The sequence below is a fragment of the Protomyctophum parallelum genome (assembly GCF_964188405.1).
Source record: "Protomyctophum parallelum genome assembly, chromosome: 14".
Taxonomy (NCBI): Eukaryota; Metazoa; Chordata; class Actinopteri; order Myctophiformes; family Myctophidae; genus Protomyctophum; species Protomyctophum parallelum.
Genome location: NC_139709.1, coordinates 46,468,431 through 46,486,729, shown reverse-complemented (window position 1 = coordinate 46,486,729; position 18,299 = coordinate 46,468,431). Strand labels below are relative to the sequence as shown.

The 18,299-nt window shown below is 42.5% G+C and overlaps 2 protein-coding genes across 2 annotated transcripts; one reads left to right on the top strand and one right to left on the bottom strand.

Moving 5' to 3' along the window:
- Positions 1–1,683: 1,683 nt before the first annotated feature.
- On the top strand, positions 1,684–9,807 carry cmpk (cytidylate kinase). Its single transcript, XM_083783058.1, has 6 exons — positions 1,684–1,976; positions 3,904–4,050; positions 5,298–5,450; positions 5,818–5,894; positions 7,145–7,241; positions 8,618–9,807. The coding sequence occupies exons 1-6, from the start codon at positions 1,851–1,853 to the stop codon at positions 8,657–8,659; spliced, it is 642 nt and encodes a 213-aa protein (XP_083639184.1). The 5' UTR covers positions 1,684–1,850; the 3' UTR covers positions 8,660–9,807.
- Positions 9,808–11,568: 1,761 nt separating this feature from the next.
- Positions 11,569–13,371, bottom strand: LOC310871347 (glomulin-like; the record flags this gene model as incomplete). The annotated part of the gene is made up of 1 exon (XM_083782833.1): positions 11,569–13,371. The coding sequence occupies one exon, from the start codon at positions 13,369–13,371 to the stop codon at positions 11,569–11,571; it is 1,803 nt and encodes a 600-aa protein (XP_083638959.1).
- Between the last annotated feature and the right edge of the window lie 4,928 nt (positions 13,372–18,299).

Genomic DNA, 18,299 nt, shown 5'->3' with positions numbered 1-18,299 from the left:
CAAGTTGAGAAACAATGCAGTAAATAATCTGGTGACAAATGATGACGCATCGATGTTGTCAGTTACTGGGAAGACGGATGTCAAGAACTTCCACAGAAAAGTGAGTTAGAAGGGAAACTGTACCGGATTGCCTGGTTGAGTAAATGTGCCCATAATGAATCGCAAGTGTCTGCTTACTGAGTCATAGGATAAGTTACAATGAACAGCAACATGAGTTTAATATGGAAGGTTAATGTTTTTTCCCCACACCACGACCATATCCCCCCTCCCAACACAACAATGGTCCCCAGGTTGATTCTCAGTCAGGGTGGTCGTCCCCAGGTTGATTCTCAGTCAGGGTGGTGGTCCCCAGGTTGATTCTCAGTCAGGGTGGTGGTCCCCAGGTTGATTCTCAGTCAGGGTGGTCGTCCCCAGGTTGATTCTCAGTCAGGGTGGTGGTCCCCAGGTTGATTCTCAGTCAGGGTGGTGGTCCCCAGGTTGATTCTCAGTCAGGGTGGTCGTCCCCAGGTTGATTCTCAGTCAGGGTGGTGGTCCCCAGGTTGATTCTCAGTCAGGGTGGTGGTCCCCAGGTTGATTCTCAGTCAGGGTGGTCGTCCCCAGGTTGATTCTCAGTCAGGGTGGTCGTCCCCAGGTTGATTCTCAGTCAGGGTGGTGGTCCCCAGGTTGATTCTCAGTCAGGGTGGTGGTCCCCAGGTTGATTCTCAGTCAGGGTGGTCGTCCCCAGGTTGATTCTCAGTCAGGGTGGTGGTCCCCAGGTTGATTCTCAGTCAGGGTGGTGGTCCCCAAGTTGATTCTCAGTCAGGGTGGTGGTCCCTGGTTCATACTCAGTTGAAAACCCCTGCTCTAAGGCAAGCGTATAACAGGCTAAACAGTAGAAATCACAACGTTTCGGTCTATAAGACTTTTCATCAGACAGTATTAAAGCATCATTTGAAAAACACCAACTTTGTTAACTTTGTTGTTGTTGTGTCCATGTTATAACCCCAAGTATGTTTTTTAGCCTATTTATTGTCTTCTGTTAAAGAATCATCAGTAGGCTTGTATACCACCACTAAACCTGCACATTAATGCTCATTAAATATAAGCTCATTTATTGACATTTATTCATTTACTGGCAATGGCTTCAGTGTGCTAACTCTAACACTATACGCACCCAAAGAGAAAGGCTGTAGTTTCTATATTTTCCTGGAAAATAAAGGCTTTCGCCTTTATTTTATATTTTTTATAGAGTGACAGACAGGAAATGGGGGAGAGAGATGCAGTAAAGGCCGTCGTGATCGGGAGTCGAACCCGCAGCACACTGCCAGACTCGGACTACCGGCCGGACCGCTGAGCCACGGCCCAGGCCCCTGGAATCCCACTGGATGATATTTTGTTAGGCAGGTTTCTGAAGCCCACCAATGATACACAATTACACACACAGCGTGAGTAGACAGAAATGGTGCCATCTTATATGTGAGCACTAGTGAGGAGGAGGCAGAGGGGCAATTATATGAAGATGAGGTTGAAAATGGGTGAAGTGCAGAGTGCTCCTTTAATACAAAATAAATAAATATAATATACACAAGTAGGCGTGGTTCACAAATACAGAACCACGCCCCGTCGACATCCCCATTGGTCCGCGAGGTCAACAGCGGAAGTAGTGTGCCCGCCGCGCCTGTGTATTCCTATTCACTTCACTTCTTCCTAGTTCCTACTGACACGCATTCATTTCATTCACCCGGACCGGCGTTCAGTCTGCAGTGCACAGTCCGCCGTTCCACATTGACGGGCTACCGTGCTGCGGTCCTCTCCGCCGGTGTGTGTGTGTGTGTGTCTGTGTGTGACTGTGTGTTCCACTTCCACGGTGTATGTTGGTCCGCCTGCTGTGCACTGTCACCCAGAGCGCGTTGAGGATGATGAAGAAGCCGCAGGTCGTGTTCGTTCTCGGGGGGCCCGGCGCCGGGAAGGGGACCCAATGCTCCAGGATCGTGGAGGTGAGGAGGAGAGAGATGAGATGAAACGGAGGATATAACCAGAAAAGCGTCTCGTAGACGGAAAGTGGACGTTCTGAAGTGTGTGTCGTTATTATTGAGCCTCCTGTTGGGATTATTACGTTATATCGACTTCAGATTGTCCTCTAAAATGAACCCACTGGCGTTAGCTGTAGCTGCTAGCCCATGTCGCTAACTTAGCCTGTTGTATATCGGTATATGCCTTAATGTTATGCCCAGTCGTACGACGGTGTCGCGCGCCGAAGATACCCGATCTACAAGCTCACAAAGCATCGCATCAGTGACGCGCTGTGAGATTGTAGCTCGGGTATTTTTGGTGCGAAACACCGTCGGACGACAGACGACTGACGCATAAACAGTGACATTCACCAACTCTGCCAACTGTGCTAGTGTTCTGGGCAGTGGTGGAACAGAATGCTCAATGCTCATGCCCAAAATGGACTGACTTGTCATTAAACCAAATACGGCTGGAAAGTAGCTATTGTTACTGACCACTTTTTATGTCACGTGCCTGTGCTTTTTGTTTTATTTAATTCTAAAATCAATCTACTTGAAGTTGACCGATTTTTGAATGAAGTATGTACTATTTATATAGCCTAGTCTATAGTTAAGGTACAACATAATCATATAGTGTAACCCCCCCCCCCCCCCATAACTGTTTCAATTGTTGTTAAAAAGTTGGTCTGATCACATTCACATTCATTGGTTGGTATACCGTAAAATCCTCAGTGTTATGTTATGTATCGGAGAGGAGAGTATGTAGAAATGTAACCAAATGGATCCATATCCGTTTGGTTATATTTTTATACTCAAACAATGGATATTTCAATGTCCTTAACTAAGTATGTAGTAAGTAACAAGTAAAATAATGTAAGTGTAGGACTTATTATTGAGTAGGATATATTCTATTATTCTAGTACTCGTTCCACCACTGCTGGTTAAATATTATTAATATTAAAAGAAGTATGATGCGATTTCTATACTCGTGGCCTATTGACATTATTGTCTATGTGGCAATCATATCAGCTGTTCCTGTTACGTAATAAGTGTGCATGTTACTGTAGGATTGCCTTTTGAACATATACGTGGCCAGGTAGATATCACACCTGATGCATAAACTGCATGACCATGTCTGGAAGTTCCAGAGATAAAAAGCTTGATGGGTTATTTTCAGTCAGTACTAAGTAGGGACACACAATTTCCATGGGGATGAAGCTTTTGGAGCGTTCTTAATACAGTCTTCTTAATACAGTATAATTAGCTTAATCTTGACTATCATTCTTGACTTTTTATTTGTTCTTCATCATTAGAATATAATTAATTATGAAGTACTGAAACATGTTCCTTTGATGTTAGCCTTGGTCTTGAAAGTCAGACGCATCAAAAGTGTGTGACGCTATGGGAGGTTCGAACAGCTTCAATGGCTCTGGCTGGCATGCTATTTTGATGAATGTGTGTGCGTGGGTGAGAGAACGAGAGATTCAATGACCTTCAGGCCTCATAACTGGTTGTAGCCTCTCCCCTGCCTTTTGAATTGCCATCCTGTTGGCTACAGGTTGAGCTGGAATGGCAGCTACTTACCTAGGGCATGTATAGAGTACTCCATTCATTCAGCATACAAGGATTGGCCTATAGCTTCTTAGGCCCTGGCTGAGATAAATTTAGCCACATGTGCATTTCCCCACTGCCTGACTTTCAGTGTCAGTAGTAGTCTAGTAGAACATCAAACACTGATTGAATGCTAATCATAAATCATATATATTTGCTATTCATGATAGCCTCAGTTGTTGATGTGAACCTGATGTTGAGGTTCTGTCCATCACATATTTGCAGGTCAGTCAATAATAAAGATCTCTCTCTCTCTCTCTCTCTCTCTCTCTCTCTCTCTCTCTCTCTCTCTCTCTCATAGGGCTACAGTTACACTCATCTGTCAGCTGGAGACTTATTGAGGGCAGAGCGAAGCAGAGAAGGTTCGGAGTTCGGCCAGCTCATTGACAACCATATCAAGGAAGGCAAGATCGTTCCCGTAGAGATCACCATCAACCTACTCAGGAAGGTACGAGTCATTTAACCCATTCTGGGCGGGGACCCCTTTTGGTGTTTTAGGCATTATGTTATACTTTAGCTATTGAAAAATATCAGATCGGCCTGGGCCATGGCTCAGTGGTCCAGGCACCTTGGCTGAGTGGTCCAGGCCCCTTGGCTGGTAATCCAGCCTGGCAGTGTGCCGCGGGTTCGACTCCCGATCCCGACGGCCTTTACTGCATGTCTTCCCCCCCATATCTCTCCCCATTTCCTGTCAGCCTACTGTCTGTCCCTCTAATAAAAAATATTAAAAAAAAACCCATAAAAAAAATAAAATAAAAAGCAGATCTACAAGCTCATAGCTCATAGACAGGCAGGCAGACGGATATGATTGAAAATGTGTGAGCTCCACCTCCTCTGCAAACATGTCTTGAACGACACGAGCAATGACTGATAAGAAGTACTAACTAGCATTGGTAATGGACACTATGTGGGGTGAACCACGTTATAAAACAATCCGAAATACTGTACAAGCACACCATTTGGAAAAATATAAATTCACTTCAATTCACTTTCTCCGAATGAGTCTCCATGCTGTGTAGAGAAATGAGACTCCTGAATTTGCCTCCAAAATGATGTCAAAGCTTTCATGTAATCTTTCAGCATAATTGCCCTGATGAAGACCAGTTGCTGGTCGAAACATGTTGACCTTGATTATACAGCCTCTCCTCGACTGCGCCGTTCACGCCTCTTTTTAAAGCTTTCATCTCATTTATATTTTCCAGTGCAGCCTCTGTAATTCTCAAGGCAGAAAATAGGCACGGAGAACACAAACAAGAACTGTTCATTAGAACGGTTGCTTATAATTTTTTTTTTTTTTAATACTGTTTTTATTAGGCATTTTTTGTATATGACAACATATATGACAATCTTTGACAATAATAATGAGTTATTCAGTTATATAAAATGAAAGATAAAGACAGGTAATGTAAATTCCACATACAATACATAATAAAAAAGATATATAAATGTGATAAAAACGAAAAAACAAAAAAAACAGTTAAACAACGACAAATGTGAACAGACAAACAAAACAAAGACCACAGGAGGTTGCTTATAAATTGTCCAGTTTTAGTTGCCTTGATTATTTTAGCAGTCACTGGGTATCGTTTCGCAATATAGTGTGTACAGTAGGATGAGCTGTTACGGCAGGAAAAAGACCTGATCCTTTTGCGAGCGAGTGTTCCAGGAATGTTTTTGTTGTTTGTCCATGATCAGGCAATGGAAGAGACTATGAAGACGAACGAGCAGAAGTTCCGTTTCCTTATAGACGGCTTTCCCCGCAACGAGGACAACCTCCAGGGATGGACTCGGGTCATGGAGGAAAAAGCACACGTCAAATTTGTCCTTTTCTTTGACTGTGGCAACGAGGTAGGTGATGTGGAGGCAGAGCTAAAGTATACTTGACGAACATAACAGATAACTGTGATTTATGGCTTTTGAGTACAGCATGGAACGAAATATGAACTAGATAAAGTGCCCTCCGGGCACAGGTCTCCACCAGGGCAGGTCAGGTTGTGGCCTCCTGGTGGCGCTATAATAGGCCAATGTGAAAAGGGTGAAATTTCTTCTTATGCCTTGGATGGCAATTGGCATTTTGTGGATTACTGTGATTTATGGCTTTTGATTACAGCATGCAACGATGTATGAATTGGGCTTCTCTGTCTTTTGCATGAAACGATACTGGGTGATGTTGAGAGTGTCATGCTGAGGACAGGGTCCATCCTTTTGTTCTCAGGTCTGCATTGACAGATGTCTTGAGAGGGGAAAGAGCAGCGGACGCACAGACGACAACAGAGAGAGTCTGGAGAAACGGTACTGACTGCTGTATGGATAAATGGTCTTATGTTTGACCCTAGTGTCCCTATTCTATGGGAAAACATTCAAAGTAGCTGATCCGTTGTGAGCTTGTAGATGAGCTATTTTCAGTGAAGATATTGAGTGTAGAACCTAGTCTAGTTTAGAGCCCTGGGGGACTCTGGTCAAATAAGTATGTAGGTTATAAGTAGTTCAGAGTGCACAGAATAACAGATGTACAAGCAAACAACCCTTGTTGATTTGGTCTTCTTTGCAAGTGAGTAAGCACCTTTTGTAGTCTTCCAACCAATCAAGGCAGTGTATATGTATGCCAATGGCAGAGGGAACCACAGAATGCACCAACCTGCTCATCGGTCACTGGCATGCGTAACTGGTGGCAGGAGGAGCCGGCAGGTATCGAACCAGGCACCTTCTGGTTCCCAGGGTGGCCACGCTACATCCTGAGTCACTGTTGCCCTATATGCCCAAATCCTGCTTTTAAACTCTACTGCCCCACTTCCAAAAAACGAGACTTAATTACACTGGCTACAGAGCACCAATCTAGTTTCTCTACTGTATTATGTTCAATTGAAATTGGAAAAAAATGCCCTTTGAGGTCATATCCCTTGCGTAGGCTGACTTCTGCTGTTGACGATAAATTGGTTAATTAATTGCTTTCTTTTGCCCATCACAAAACAACCCCAACCACTGTGTGCCTGTGTTATTTTGGCACATGTCTCCTAGCATTGTGTACCTCAATCAATCTTTATTGTCAAATCAAATTACGAGTAATGGGTGAAATTCTTGATGGTGCAGGCCCATCAATGCAGCTAAAAGATAGCTTAGAGAGAATTGGAGCATAAATGAGAAAACATAAAGTGCATATATATTGTATAACTAATCTGCATTAATGCATCCTATGTAACTAATGTGCATAAAAATGGAAGAGTCATGAAATGTTTGTAAATGAGTCAATTTTAAAACATAGATCAGTTAAGGCTGTGCAGCTTACTAGCACTTATTCCTGTGTCGTTTTGTCATATTTAGCCTAGTATTGTGTATGTATCTGTTTGGCCCATTTAGCTATAGCCTTTCTATTCTGTACACGTTTTTGTGTGTGGCTCATATAGCCTAGCATTGTAATGTATACCAGTGTGTTTTTGGCCTATTTAGCCTAGCATTTGTGTCTTTTTGACCCAGTTTGTTGCTCCTTGGAGTCCCAAGTGCTGGCCGACCCCAATAACGAGCCTCATTTTCCTGTGCTGCAGGATCCAAACCTACCTCCAGTCCACGCGACCAATAATCGACCTGTACGCAAAAGAGGGAAAAGTACGCACCGTGGACGCCTCTCGCAACGTTGAGGAGGTGAGTACACGGCCATCTAAACGAGCTGCATGTCTGTGTCTTCAAGGATATCCATGATTAGGAAATGCTGTTTCTTATCTTATGTCTGTTGTCCTTCCGTATTTGCTAACCCTATTGATTCGTTAAAGCCAGACGAAGTTTATGGTTTGTGTATACTTTCATGTTCAAAGCAGACCCTTGCACTTTTAAGAAGGATGTCAATATCATATCAGACAATATCATAACTGCTGTGGAAGCAAACCACAATAGTTGTAACCCTATATTAAAGTAAAGTATTAATCCAGTATCCATTTTGGGTTTTTTACCCTTCAAGATGGGTCTGGAACCCCTTTTGGGCTAGTTGTTGCTATGTACAGTATATAGCAACATATTTTTATTTTATTGTTAAACTTTTGGATAAATAAAGTTTTTCAGAAAGGCATTTTTAGAATTCAGGTCTAAATGGGTTGTATAAATTCACAAAACCTGTGAGTCTGTCTGTTACGGCCCTCAAGACCTGTGGAAGGGCATTCCATTGCCTACAGAGGACGGGGAGCAATTACGGGTTAATTGTCTCGCTCAATGATATTTTGACACTTAAAGGGAAAGCTCTACAAGCTTAACTTTGTTGTGAGCTTGTAGATCTTCTATTTTCTCAATTTCTTAAAAAATAGTACTTAAAGGACCACTTTTCAACCTTGGACTACATTGCACCAAAGCAGTGCACCAAAGCATTATGGGAATTGTAGTCCAGGAATGAAGTGAGCCCAGTGTCAATGACATCAGAGACACTGGGCTCACTGCTAAAATCTATAATATCTAAAACCACATATTACACACATAAAGACCCCCAGGAAAGTGTTCTAAATCTTCTAAACGTTATTAACATATATTTTTTGGCAAAAAAGGGTGAAGTGTCCCTTTAGATCTACAAGCTCACAACACAGTTAAGCTTATAGAGCTGCTTTTTTATTTATTTTTTTAATACAAAAATTCTGAAAAATACAGCATGGTTTGATAACATGCCAAATGTTAGACCGGCTAGTTGAACTATTTTAAAATGTACAAAATAATAAAAAGTGTCTAAAAAGTTTAGGCACAAGGTGTAAGGCACATTATTTCAGTCTGGTATGTGGCAGAATCTTAAAATACACACATCAAGGATTTTTCTCAGTTAAATAGGCCCAATTCAGTAGAAGCACAATAACGAATATTCTTTCAGAATAAACTATTCTAGACTGTTAATGAGGACAAATTATATGAAGATAGGTTTAATTTGACAAATTTCGCCTTCTTTAGAGTTTTATGTAAATTGGTGTTGGACCAGTTACATTTGTACTGGTACACGACTACCCGTTGTTAAAACGTGGCTTTTTTCCACTTTTTCTTTCATTCAGGTATTTGCGGATGTGAAAGCCATCTTGGACAAAGAGGGTTGAGCTTCAATGCCACAACTGTACCATTCACAGTTAACCTTTTTAGTTTTCTTTTTATCAACCACAGTTACTCTATACACTTAACGTTTACGACTTCATTCATATGACTTTTTACTTTGTTTTGTCTTATTTACCTATGTTTTTGTCTCTTTTGTAAACGCTGCGCTGCTCGTTCAAGAGTATGTGTACTTTATTATAATGGGTGTGTGACTGAATCGAAGTTGGAGAAGAGTAGTAGCAGCTCTAGATCGCTAAAGGCTCTTGCATAGGAACAAGTCCAGTAGTATTGCTAGCTTGGTGAGACACTTAATATTGTTGTCACGCAGTGACACACATTCTCTTTTACTATTAATTTCATACAAACTGCATATGTATCACATATAAAAAGGGCTGGCGTGCGTCAGGGGTGGATGCATCTCCATTTCCAAGGCGGCCATCTTGCTTCGGACAGTCCAAATGTTGGTGGGGTTGTGTGTATATATAGGATGGATTATCAGTTATTTGCTTGCCAACTAAGATGAAATCAAATGTGGCAACAAATGGCATACCTGAGGAATCCATCTGGTTTCAGGCATTAGAGTGGTCGGTGGTCTGAGTGATGCACAAACAATCATTATGAAACTGTGCCACCTTTAACCACTTTGAACCTGGTGTCCCACACAGCAAAAATAGGGTACAAGAAGTACAAGCTCATGTTGTGAGCTCTTAGATTGGCTATTTTCATCTGATGGTTTAGGTATAGGCGTAAGCGATTTATGAACAAGTAGAAGAGGACCAGAGCAACAAGCCCACCGGGTCTGCATGTTGCACACTTCACTGTATAGCATTTTGGGTCAGCTATAGCGTTGCACTTAATTAATGGGGAAGAGGGCATGAACAGACTGCTTGGTAAACTACGCCAGGAACCGGGCTTTTCCTCTTGGAAATTTGTTATTTAATCGTTTGAATTAGGCTTTTGTCCAGGTCTTTTATTGTGCCATGATGTAGTAGCTACCTGATGTTGAGTTTCTGAGAAGGAAAGTCTGTTAAGTTTGTCATGTTCTTTGTGTCTCAGAGGTGGACAGAATGTTCAGCTCTTTGTGAACTTGTACTGTACTGTTTCCAACTTTCCATATGAACACTTGGACAGAAATAAAACTACAACATATTTATATGCTGACTGTCTTTTTTATGCGTTTGTTTATGTGGAAAAACCTGAGCAGAAGTCGGCTCTAGGTGGGTGGCCATCTGCCATGACTGACTTTGTTTGGCAGCTCAGTTCCATATTTTAGGTGTTTCATCCTCAGCCAGCAGAGGGTGTATAGACACCATGTTATTCTCCAGGACCAGTTTCACAGTGTTGCAGGCTGCCAGCCTATCCACAATCACTTGATATCCTGAAGTTACAGCTATAATTATGTAGATTCAATTTATGATAGTGATTTCAAGATTGCCCTATCCATTTCCCTAGCGTTGTTCCGTGTTGATGCATTATTTGAACTAACTTATAAACAATTAATTTTAGTGTGTATTCATTTAACTTAATTAGAAAACCTTGTTAACCCATTCTGACCTGAGATCAGATTCATACAAGGTTTCCGCCGGACACACACTGGTCTGATGAACCCATTCTGACCTGAGATCAGATTAAAAAAATGAGCTTGTAGATCTGCTATTTTTAAATAGCTAAAGTATAACATGATGCTGACACCAAAATGGGTGCCCGGTCAGAATGGGTTAAAGAACAGCTTACTATTATTATATTACAAACATTTACAGATGAGTATTCCCTTTCTGGTTTAATATAATGCAATGACTTTGTTTATAGAAGAGGGCGTGAGAACTTGTCAAATGGTGTGACACAAATTACTTAAAGCTTTACATAGGAAATCAAAGGAACTAGTCATTGCTTTTAGGAAAAAAGGAGGTCACCTCTCGACTCTAAAGTAATTAGGTGGAGGCTATCCAGTCCTACAAGAAACTGGATGCTGATGAGGATAATGAATTGAGCTGGAAAGAATATCAATCCATATAGTGGCAAGCGTCTTGATCCATGTTGTGGTTTGAGTATAGATGAGGATCAAAATGGACAACAGAAATGGGATCAGTCAGTTAGTTGATTAAAACAAGACAGGCTTTTATATATCAATGTAACATTCCAATAGATTTTTATAATGGACTATAGTCTGATTAACCACTCAAACCTGTTTTGCACAATGCTTGTATATTAAAATTGGCTTAACCCATTCTGACCGGGCACCCATTTTGGTGTTTAGCATCATGTTATGCTTTAGCTATTGAAAAATAGCAGATCTACAAGCTCATATCGCGCCACCGAGTGGCGCGATACGAGCTTGTAGGTCTGCTATTTTTTTTTAAATCGAATAACGACTGACATTTTTAGAATCTGATCTCAGGTCAGAATGGGTTAATCAGACCAGTGTGTGTCCTAGCGGAAACCTAGTATGAATCTGATCTCAGGTCAGAATGGCTTAAGGAATGGGATGGGCAAGACAGACAGACCACGTCGGTTGTATATGGGTATAAAAGGGACATGGACTGACATACAGAGATCTCCTCATGGCCATAAAAGGACAAGGACTGACAGATGCAGATATTTCCATATATGGACATATCAGTCAGATGGGTGGTGCGATGTAGAATTCGACATGACTCTAGTAGTGAAAATATCGCGACACGTGAGCTTGTAGAAAATGTTATGCCCAGCTTTTGGTGTGTGCAGTAAACGCAGATTATTTGATTGGTTGAGCACAGAATGTGATGTACATATGATATGATGTATGAGTGCCCCTCATTTCACACAGGTGTGTTTTCTTTTAAAAATCTAAAGAAAGTTCCTCCAAAATCCATATTTCTTTATTCAAATCTTTTATAGATTATGTTTTGTATCAAATGTGATTGCACTCCTTGTCCTAAGGACATGAATGGTCCTTCCCAATGAGTTCTTCTATCCGCACCAGAACACTCTTCATCATGTCAAATGTGTCCAGGGCTGAGCGCAGAGCCTCTATCTTTGTGTCCTTGGTCATGTTTGGCAGTTTCTCTTCACCAACAGACACAGAAAATGCAGAACCTTCCACTGGGATGTTGGTCTCTTTGCTGTCCATGTTCTTTCTGAGCTCCATCTCATACTGAGCTATGGACACGTTCAGCCCGACACGCAGGGGCTTCAGGAAGGCCTCCTCTATCTTCAACAGCTCTGTCCAGATGCCCGTCCGGTTCTCCGGCTCTTTGTCTTTGATGACCAAATAGCGCAGGAGGTTCAGGGACTCCATCACTCTGTCCAGGTAGTGTAAGAGGTCCGTCTCTGGTCCTTCAGGGAGACACAGCACCTGGCGCAGCAGGGGGAGGAGGTATGTCCCCTGGAACCACATATTGCTGTTTCCTGGCTTCAGGGAATAGTGTATCTGGTTTTTGATGTTTTTAATGATGTACCCCTCCACTCCCGGGTTGTTGCTGATCTTAAGCATAGACTGTAAAAAATTGTACTTTGCCCCAGTGTCAAACCTATCGATGCTCAGCTGTAACACCTGAAGGCCCTTAGTTCTCAGATGGCCTGCTGGACACAGTGTCATGATCTTAAACAGCTTCTGTGGGACACTGATGAAAAGTTTGATGTCCAGTAGATGCACAGAGAGACTGGCGTCCTCCACCCTCAGCAGACTCTGCTGATACAACTCCAGTCCTTTCTGAATCCAGGTTTCCTCAGTGCTGGACAACAGCAGGCTTATATGTTCCATGTTACATCGTAGGAGAAACACAGGGCTGAACACAGCGGGGAAGCTATCTGCAGCAAGGTGATTGACAAACTGAAGATAAGCCAGGCTGGCTAGTGACACCTTGGGGTAGCGCGCCTCCTCTTCCGTATCGCCCGGCACCGCTCTCCTCTTCAGCACAGGGCGGAACACCAGGCTGTGGAGAGACTCCCCGATTTGTGTCAGACTGATCAATATCTCTTCAGCAAAGGCCCTGAGTGGAGACACGGCCTCCTCGGTGTCGTCTGCATCTGCCAACACGACCCCCATGAGAGGCTCACTCAGACTCTTCATGCAGAACCTGAGCAGTTGTGTCTTCAGCTCATCCTCCTTCACCGGCAGAGGCTTGGGGCCTGGGGCCTCGCCGCGGGACCGCAGCACGTTCTGCCCGGCCTCGCGGACGAAGGGCCCGATGAAGTCCCTGAGGACGGTGCAGTAGCGGCACAGGGAGAAGTCATCGTCTTCTTCCTGCTCTCTGGTCCCGGGGACCGGCAGCTTGGCCGTCTGCTCCAGCAGGGTGGACAGAACCGTGCCCAGAGACGAGGCCTTGCGGCTTCCCAGGCGACCCAGCACGTCTTGCAGCGGTCTCCATAGGAGGAGGGCGGTGTCCGTTATGTCCTCAGGGCGGGCCTCGTCAACCTGCTCCAGCAAGCCAAGCAGCAGCTCTTTGGGACTGCAGACCTCCAGCAGGTGTTTGAGAATGGCCAGGCAGTGAGGAATGTTCCTGTCCTCCTTTTTTAGAAGAACTTTGATCAAAGGAGGCAGCAGGATCCAGCCCATACATTTCACTATGTTGTCGTGTTTGTCATCCGTGACGATTCTCAGGACCTGAGCACTGTTGCCCTCCTCTATGCACGTCTGTCCGGCGATCATGAACACATCATAATCCTCAGCGGTGTAGTCGTCATCTTGGACTGCTTGACATCTCCGGACGACGTCACTGAGTTGCTCCAGTGCCATCATTGACTTCACATAAACAGTCTTTAAGGGCTTTGTTCCTTGGTCTCAGAGGCTGTGGCATGAACATGGATGTATGAAGCAAGAAAGTGATTTTCGACGTGAGTCATCTATGACGTATGACTCCATATTTGGTCCAGGACTGGCACTGGCATCAAGAATATCCTGCCCCATTGTAACTGCTGTTGCGATATTATAATCAACTAGAATTGCAGTTCCTGCAGAAACTAGAACCTGGAAATATCTGCCCCTTCCTCATGCAAAACCTTTTACATGTGTAAAAAGAGAAATGCAAGTGTGACCCGTGGCCGACTCGGTCACAAGAAACCATTATAAACACAACTCTGCTTGTGTTCTGCAGCACTGTTTAAAATCTTTTTTATTAGCATGTGCATTCCATATATTCCATAGGGCTGGACCACACATGAATGCGCACTGGGAGCGCACTCGCCTATTACACGCCCCATATCATCAACTTGCGACTGGAGAAGTTCCTATTGAGTGAAACATTCTCTATTTATGAAAAAAATTAAATATGTAACGTGTTTTTATTTTAAAATCTTTATAGAGTTATAGAGTGCAAGTATAATATTTTAAGGCATATTTGTCTTATTAGCCAGGGATCCTTTTAAACATAGGGGCCCTGCTGGAAAATGGCACAGGCATAACATTCGTGCTGAGAGTGCTGACCTCCTAGGCTTTGTCGCCCCCTACTGTCCACTCGACGATACAACCTCAATGCCCCATAATTCTTGTACTGTCTTCCCTGTTCCACTATACCTATACACTGTCTCCAAAATTAGCCCTAACCCTATTCCAGTCTTAATGGGAAACAGGCCCTATTTGAGCACCCCTTTAACTAATAGAGATAATGATAACCACAACTTAATCAGACCCACTATTCACAAAAATCCAGTTACCTCCACTCCAATCCCTCGTACAGACAATCCCAGCCTCTGCATTAACTCCACATTAAAAATAGAAAAGGTCTGGGTTTAATTCATCTAAATATTAGGAGTATATTGGCGAAAGAAAGACTTCGTCTAAAGATTCTGGTATCACAAACAGATCCTGATATATTGATTTTAAGTGAAACTTGGGTAAAGGGAGATGTTCCTGATTCTGAAATATCCTTAAATGGTTTCAACTTAGAATAGACAGAAATGCGAGAGCTGGGGGAGCGACCATTTCTTTTACTAAATCACGTTTTTCAGTCAGTTATAAAAGCTCTTACTCTATGCAAAGTTATTTTGAATTTATTACTTTGTCAGTTAATCTGGGGCCGAATAATTGTATTACTGTAATTGGGAATGTCACGGTCAACCCTATTAGATTTAATCTTAACAAATAGGGATGATACAATTATTGCTTCTGGTGTCTTTGATCTGGGAGTTAGTGACCATTGCCCAATAGCCTGTATCAGAGATCCACGGGTAAAGAAAGCTCACTCGGAAGTAGGGATGCACCGATCCGATACTCGTATCGGAGATCGGCGCCGATCCGGGCTAAAATTCTAGATCGGGTATCGGTGGCAAATGGGCCGATCCATTATCCGATCCGATCCGATCCGATCCAATCCGATAATTATGTGTAATTACAGTATGAAAACAACTCTACCTCCTCTGTGACACAGCAGTGTAGTATTGACAGTATAACATGTGGAATGCAGCCAGGCTAGCCTGCGCACACATTAACCTGGTCTAATTGTTGCACAGTTATTTAATAAATAATTCAGTGCATTTATATCTGTGTTTGTTACATTTTGTTTTACAAAGTTGGGAAAGTAATGTTTAAGTCAAGCCTTGATGTTGCCTTACACAAAATAATGATCCCAGACTCCACACAGTGAGCCATACAGCTTAATAGGTTATTACGTTTCTTTGTGGGGGGTATCGGATCGGTACTCTGTATCGGCAGATACTGGACCCCCATGTATCGAAATCGGTATCGAATGCCAAAAAGCCGGATCGGTGCATCCCTACTCGGAAGTCATTGTAAGGAGCAATTTTAAACATTTTAACGAGTTGGCCTTTTTATCTGACCTCCAAAACAGTAACTTGCCTTTAACGCAATTGTAAATGTACATGCCCCTTTTAAAATGCAAAGAATACAAGCCAGATCTAGCCCTTGGTTCTCTTATGAGCTGTCATCTATGCTCCAGCTAAAAAATAATCACACCTGCGTGATTGTGAGGGGCGCTCTTATCATCTTACAACATCGAGGAGGGAATTCGGTAGGCCTATAGCTTGGAGATTACATCACCAATTAGGTGATGTAATGATGATGTAAAACAAACTGTGTCTAAACAAACATTTTAGCTTGAGACCTGGTGTATTTACAGCTTTAGGACTTTTAGGATTTAGGACTATACACAATAGACCATATGATTACAAAAACGCAGTACCTGATAAGCAAAACGGCAATGAGCTGAATGTTAAACTTAAAACCCACCCAGACATCTCAGTGTAAGGCAATGTGAACAAAACTGCATTATGTACAAGTGCACTGTAACACATAGGTACCACAAATGTATGCAATGAGAAAAATAACAAGCTTTACTGAAAGTAAACAAGGCACACTGCACTAAAAGACAAAGACATTTTGTGCCAGGATGCTTTGCTTAATTCTCTGCCAGCAGAGGGCCATCTGTAATACCGATACAGTATATTTTCTTATTCTCAATAATGACCTAGCTACAAATAATTGGAACGAAATTGTTTACCTCTTTACCTATCCAAATCCATATCGTTAGCTTTATCAAGATCGTAACCGTACCATAACGGTGCTTCTTCCAACACGAATAACCATGAGGACCAGAAGAGACCACATCATGTAATGTAGTGGTTCTCAAACCTTTTTAATTTCAAGGACCGCCCCATTAACTCTGAGTGTGAGCGTACAAATGGGAACGAATGGACACATATGGTCCATATGGTTCCATTTGTATGCCCTCAGAGTTACCGATCCCCCCCCCAAGGAACCATGAGGGTCCCTGAATCCCTCTTTGAGAACCACCAAGATGATGACAGCCAAATACAGAAACCCATCCAAATATAGTATACACATCCCACCTTTTTTTACATATCTCTGACATTATTTGAAACACCAGTTATAATAATGTGCATTCTTATTTGCAAACGTAGGAGTGACAAAATAAATACATGGGTTCTCATTTGAAACCCAGAAATGTGAACCCATCCATGTTATGGCTTATGGATGGTGTTGTTCGATGGAGAAGAAAATAAAAAATAATAGTAATTCATGCTTATAACACAACACTATTGTCCCAGTGTGAGGCTCTCAGCAGACATTAGCCAGGCCTGCCATCAGGTTGCCGGGAGGAGGCCTGCGGTACTGAGCCTTTGTGTTGGTGACGGCACCGTGCTTCTGTCGAAGGTGACTCTTGTGTCTGAAGTGGAAGTCACATTTTTCGCACTGCGGGGTACAAGAGCAGGACACATCGATCAAAACATACCACATAGGAGTGCTGATATACTGCAGATCATCAAGTTGTATATTGTTGCTGTCGAGAAGAAACCACCTAACTCAATTTCTTCCCTTTTTAACATAAATCAGTGCTATTGAACAGTCTTTACGTCTGTGTGTTGGTTAAAAAATATTGAACCAAGGAAAAGTATAACAAAGTGCTTTGGACAAAACCTCTCCCCCTCTCATGCAAGTAATTGACAATATATAAAGTCACAACACCAACTTTGATGAGGCAGTATTGCTTTGTTTTCATTGCTTTCATATTTTCCTGAAAAAAAAATATTTTACATTTTGGAGTTAGGTGATTTCTTCCCGACAGCAGATATAATTAAGAATAATCAGAAAGCAACACCTCAAACTCTTGTCCCCTTTGATCTGTTCTGTTCTGTCAGTGACAACATATCACCCATTAGTTAGTAAATCTAAATCCCATTGTGCTGGGACTCTGGGAGGAAACAATCCCTCGAAACACATGGCCCACAGCCCTGGTGGATCACTGCTCAGTCATGGTCTTATAATATAACTATTGCTAGCTAATTGTAACACGTACCGGTAAGAGGGGATTACCTCATACAGAGTAACAAGACTGATTGCTAACAGAGCAGCACGCTGGGATAGGAGGGAACGGAGGGGTTTGGAAACTCGCATGATAAGGCTTCTCCTCTGTATGTATGCGCATGTGACTCTTCAGTGTCTGCAGATGGCGGAAATGTGTTCCGCAGATCTCACAGGGGTATGGCTTCTCTCCTGTGTGGATTAGTACATGGGCACGGAGGTGGGCCACCTGTGACACGTCAAAGATATTATTAATTAAAACCTCAACAAGTTACACAAGGGTCTCTCCACAAGTGATGCCTACGTAGTCATTTAACTCTAATATTAACCACTTCAAGGGATATTTAAAATTTCGTAAATATATTAATATCCTTTTAACTCAAGCTTTTGTACACAATTAGATTTTCTAATTTTTTTAATATTTGAAATTCTTTCAACATATTTGAAATTCTATCAATATGTTTTTAATTCTCCCTTCAGTCTAGGGATGCCAGATTCAAGGTATATACTGTATATTAAGTTTTGTGTATCTCAGTAACCTGATGGTAAAATGAGACAGTAAAAACCAAGTGTAAAGAGGATGAGTATTATTCTACCATATACTGTGTATGCTGGCCTGTCACAATTATTACATAATTGCCTGATCGCAAATATATTGTTACTGTCAGGCAGAAACTTATCTCATTTTTTAAATTCATTTAAAATTTGATCATTTGGCCATATCCACTGGGAGGCATACTATCATCCGACAGAGCATTGCAATGCTCCGAGGTGCGCTGCGGGTCGGGAGAGGGTTGCGGTTAGGTTTAGGTGTCTGCCCCGGGGGAGGTTAGGGTGAGGGAGGAGGTAGGTTGTCGTTCGGACCAATGCTCCGTCGGATGAAAGTA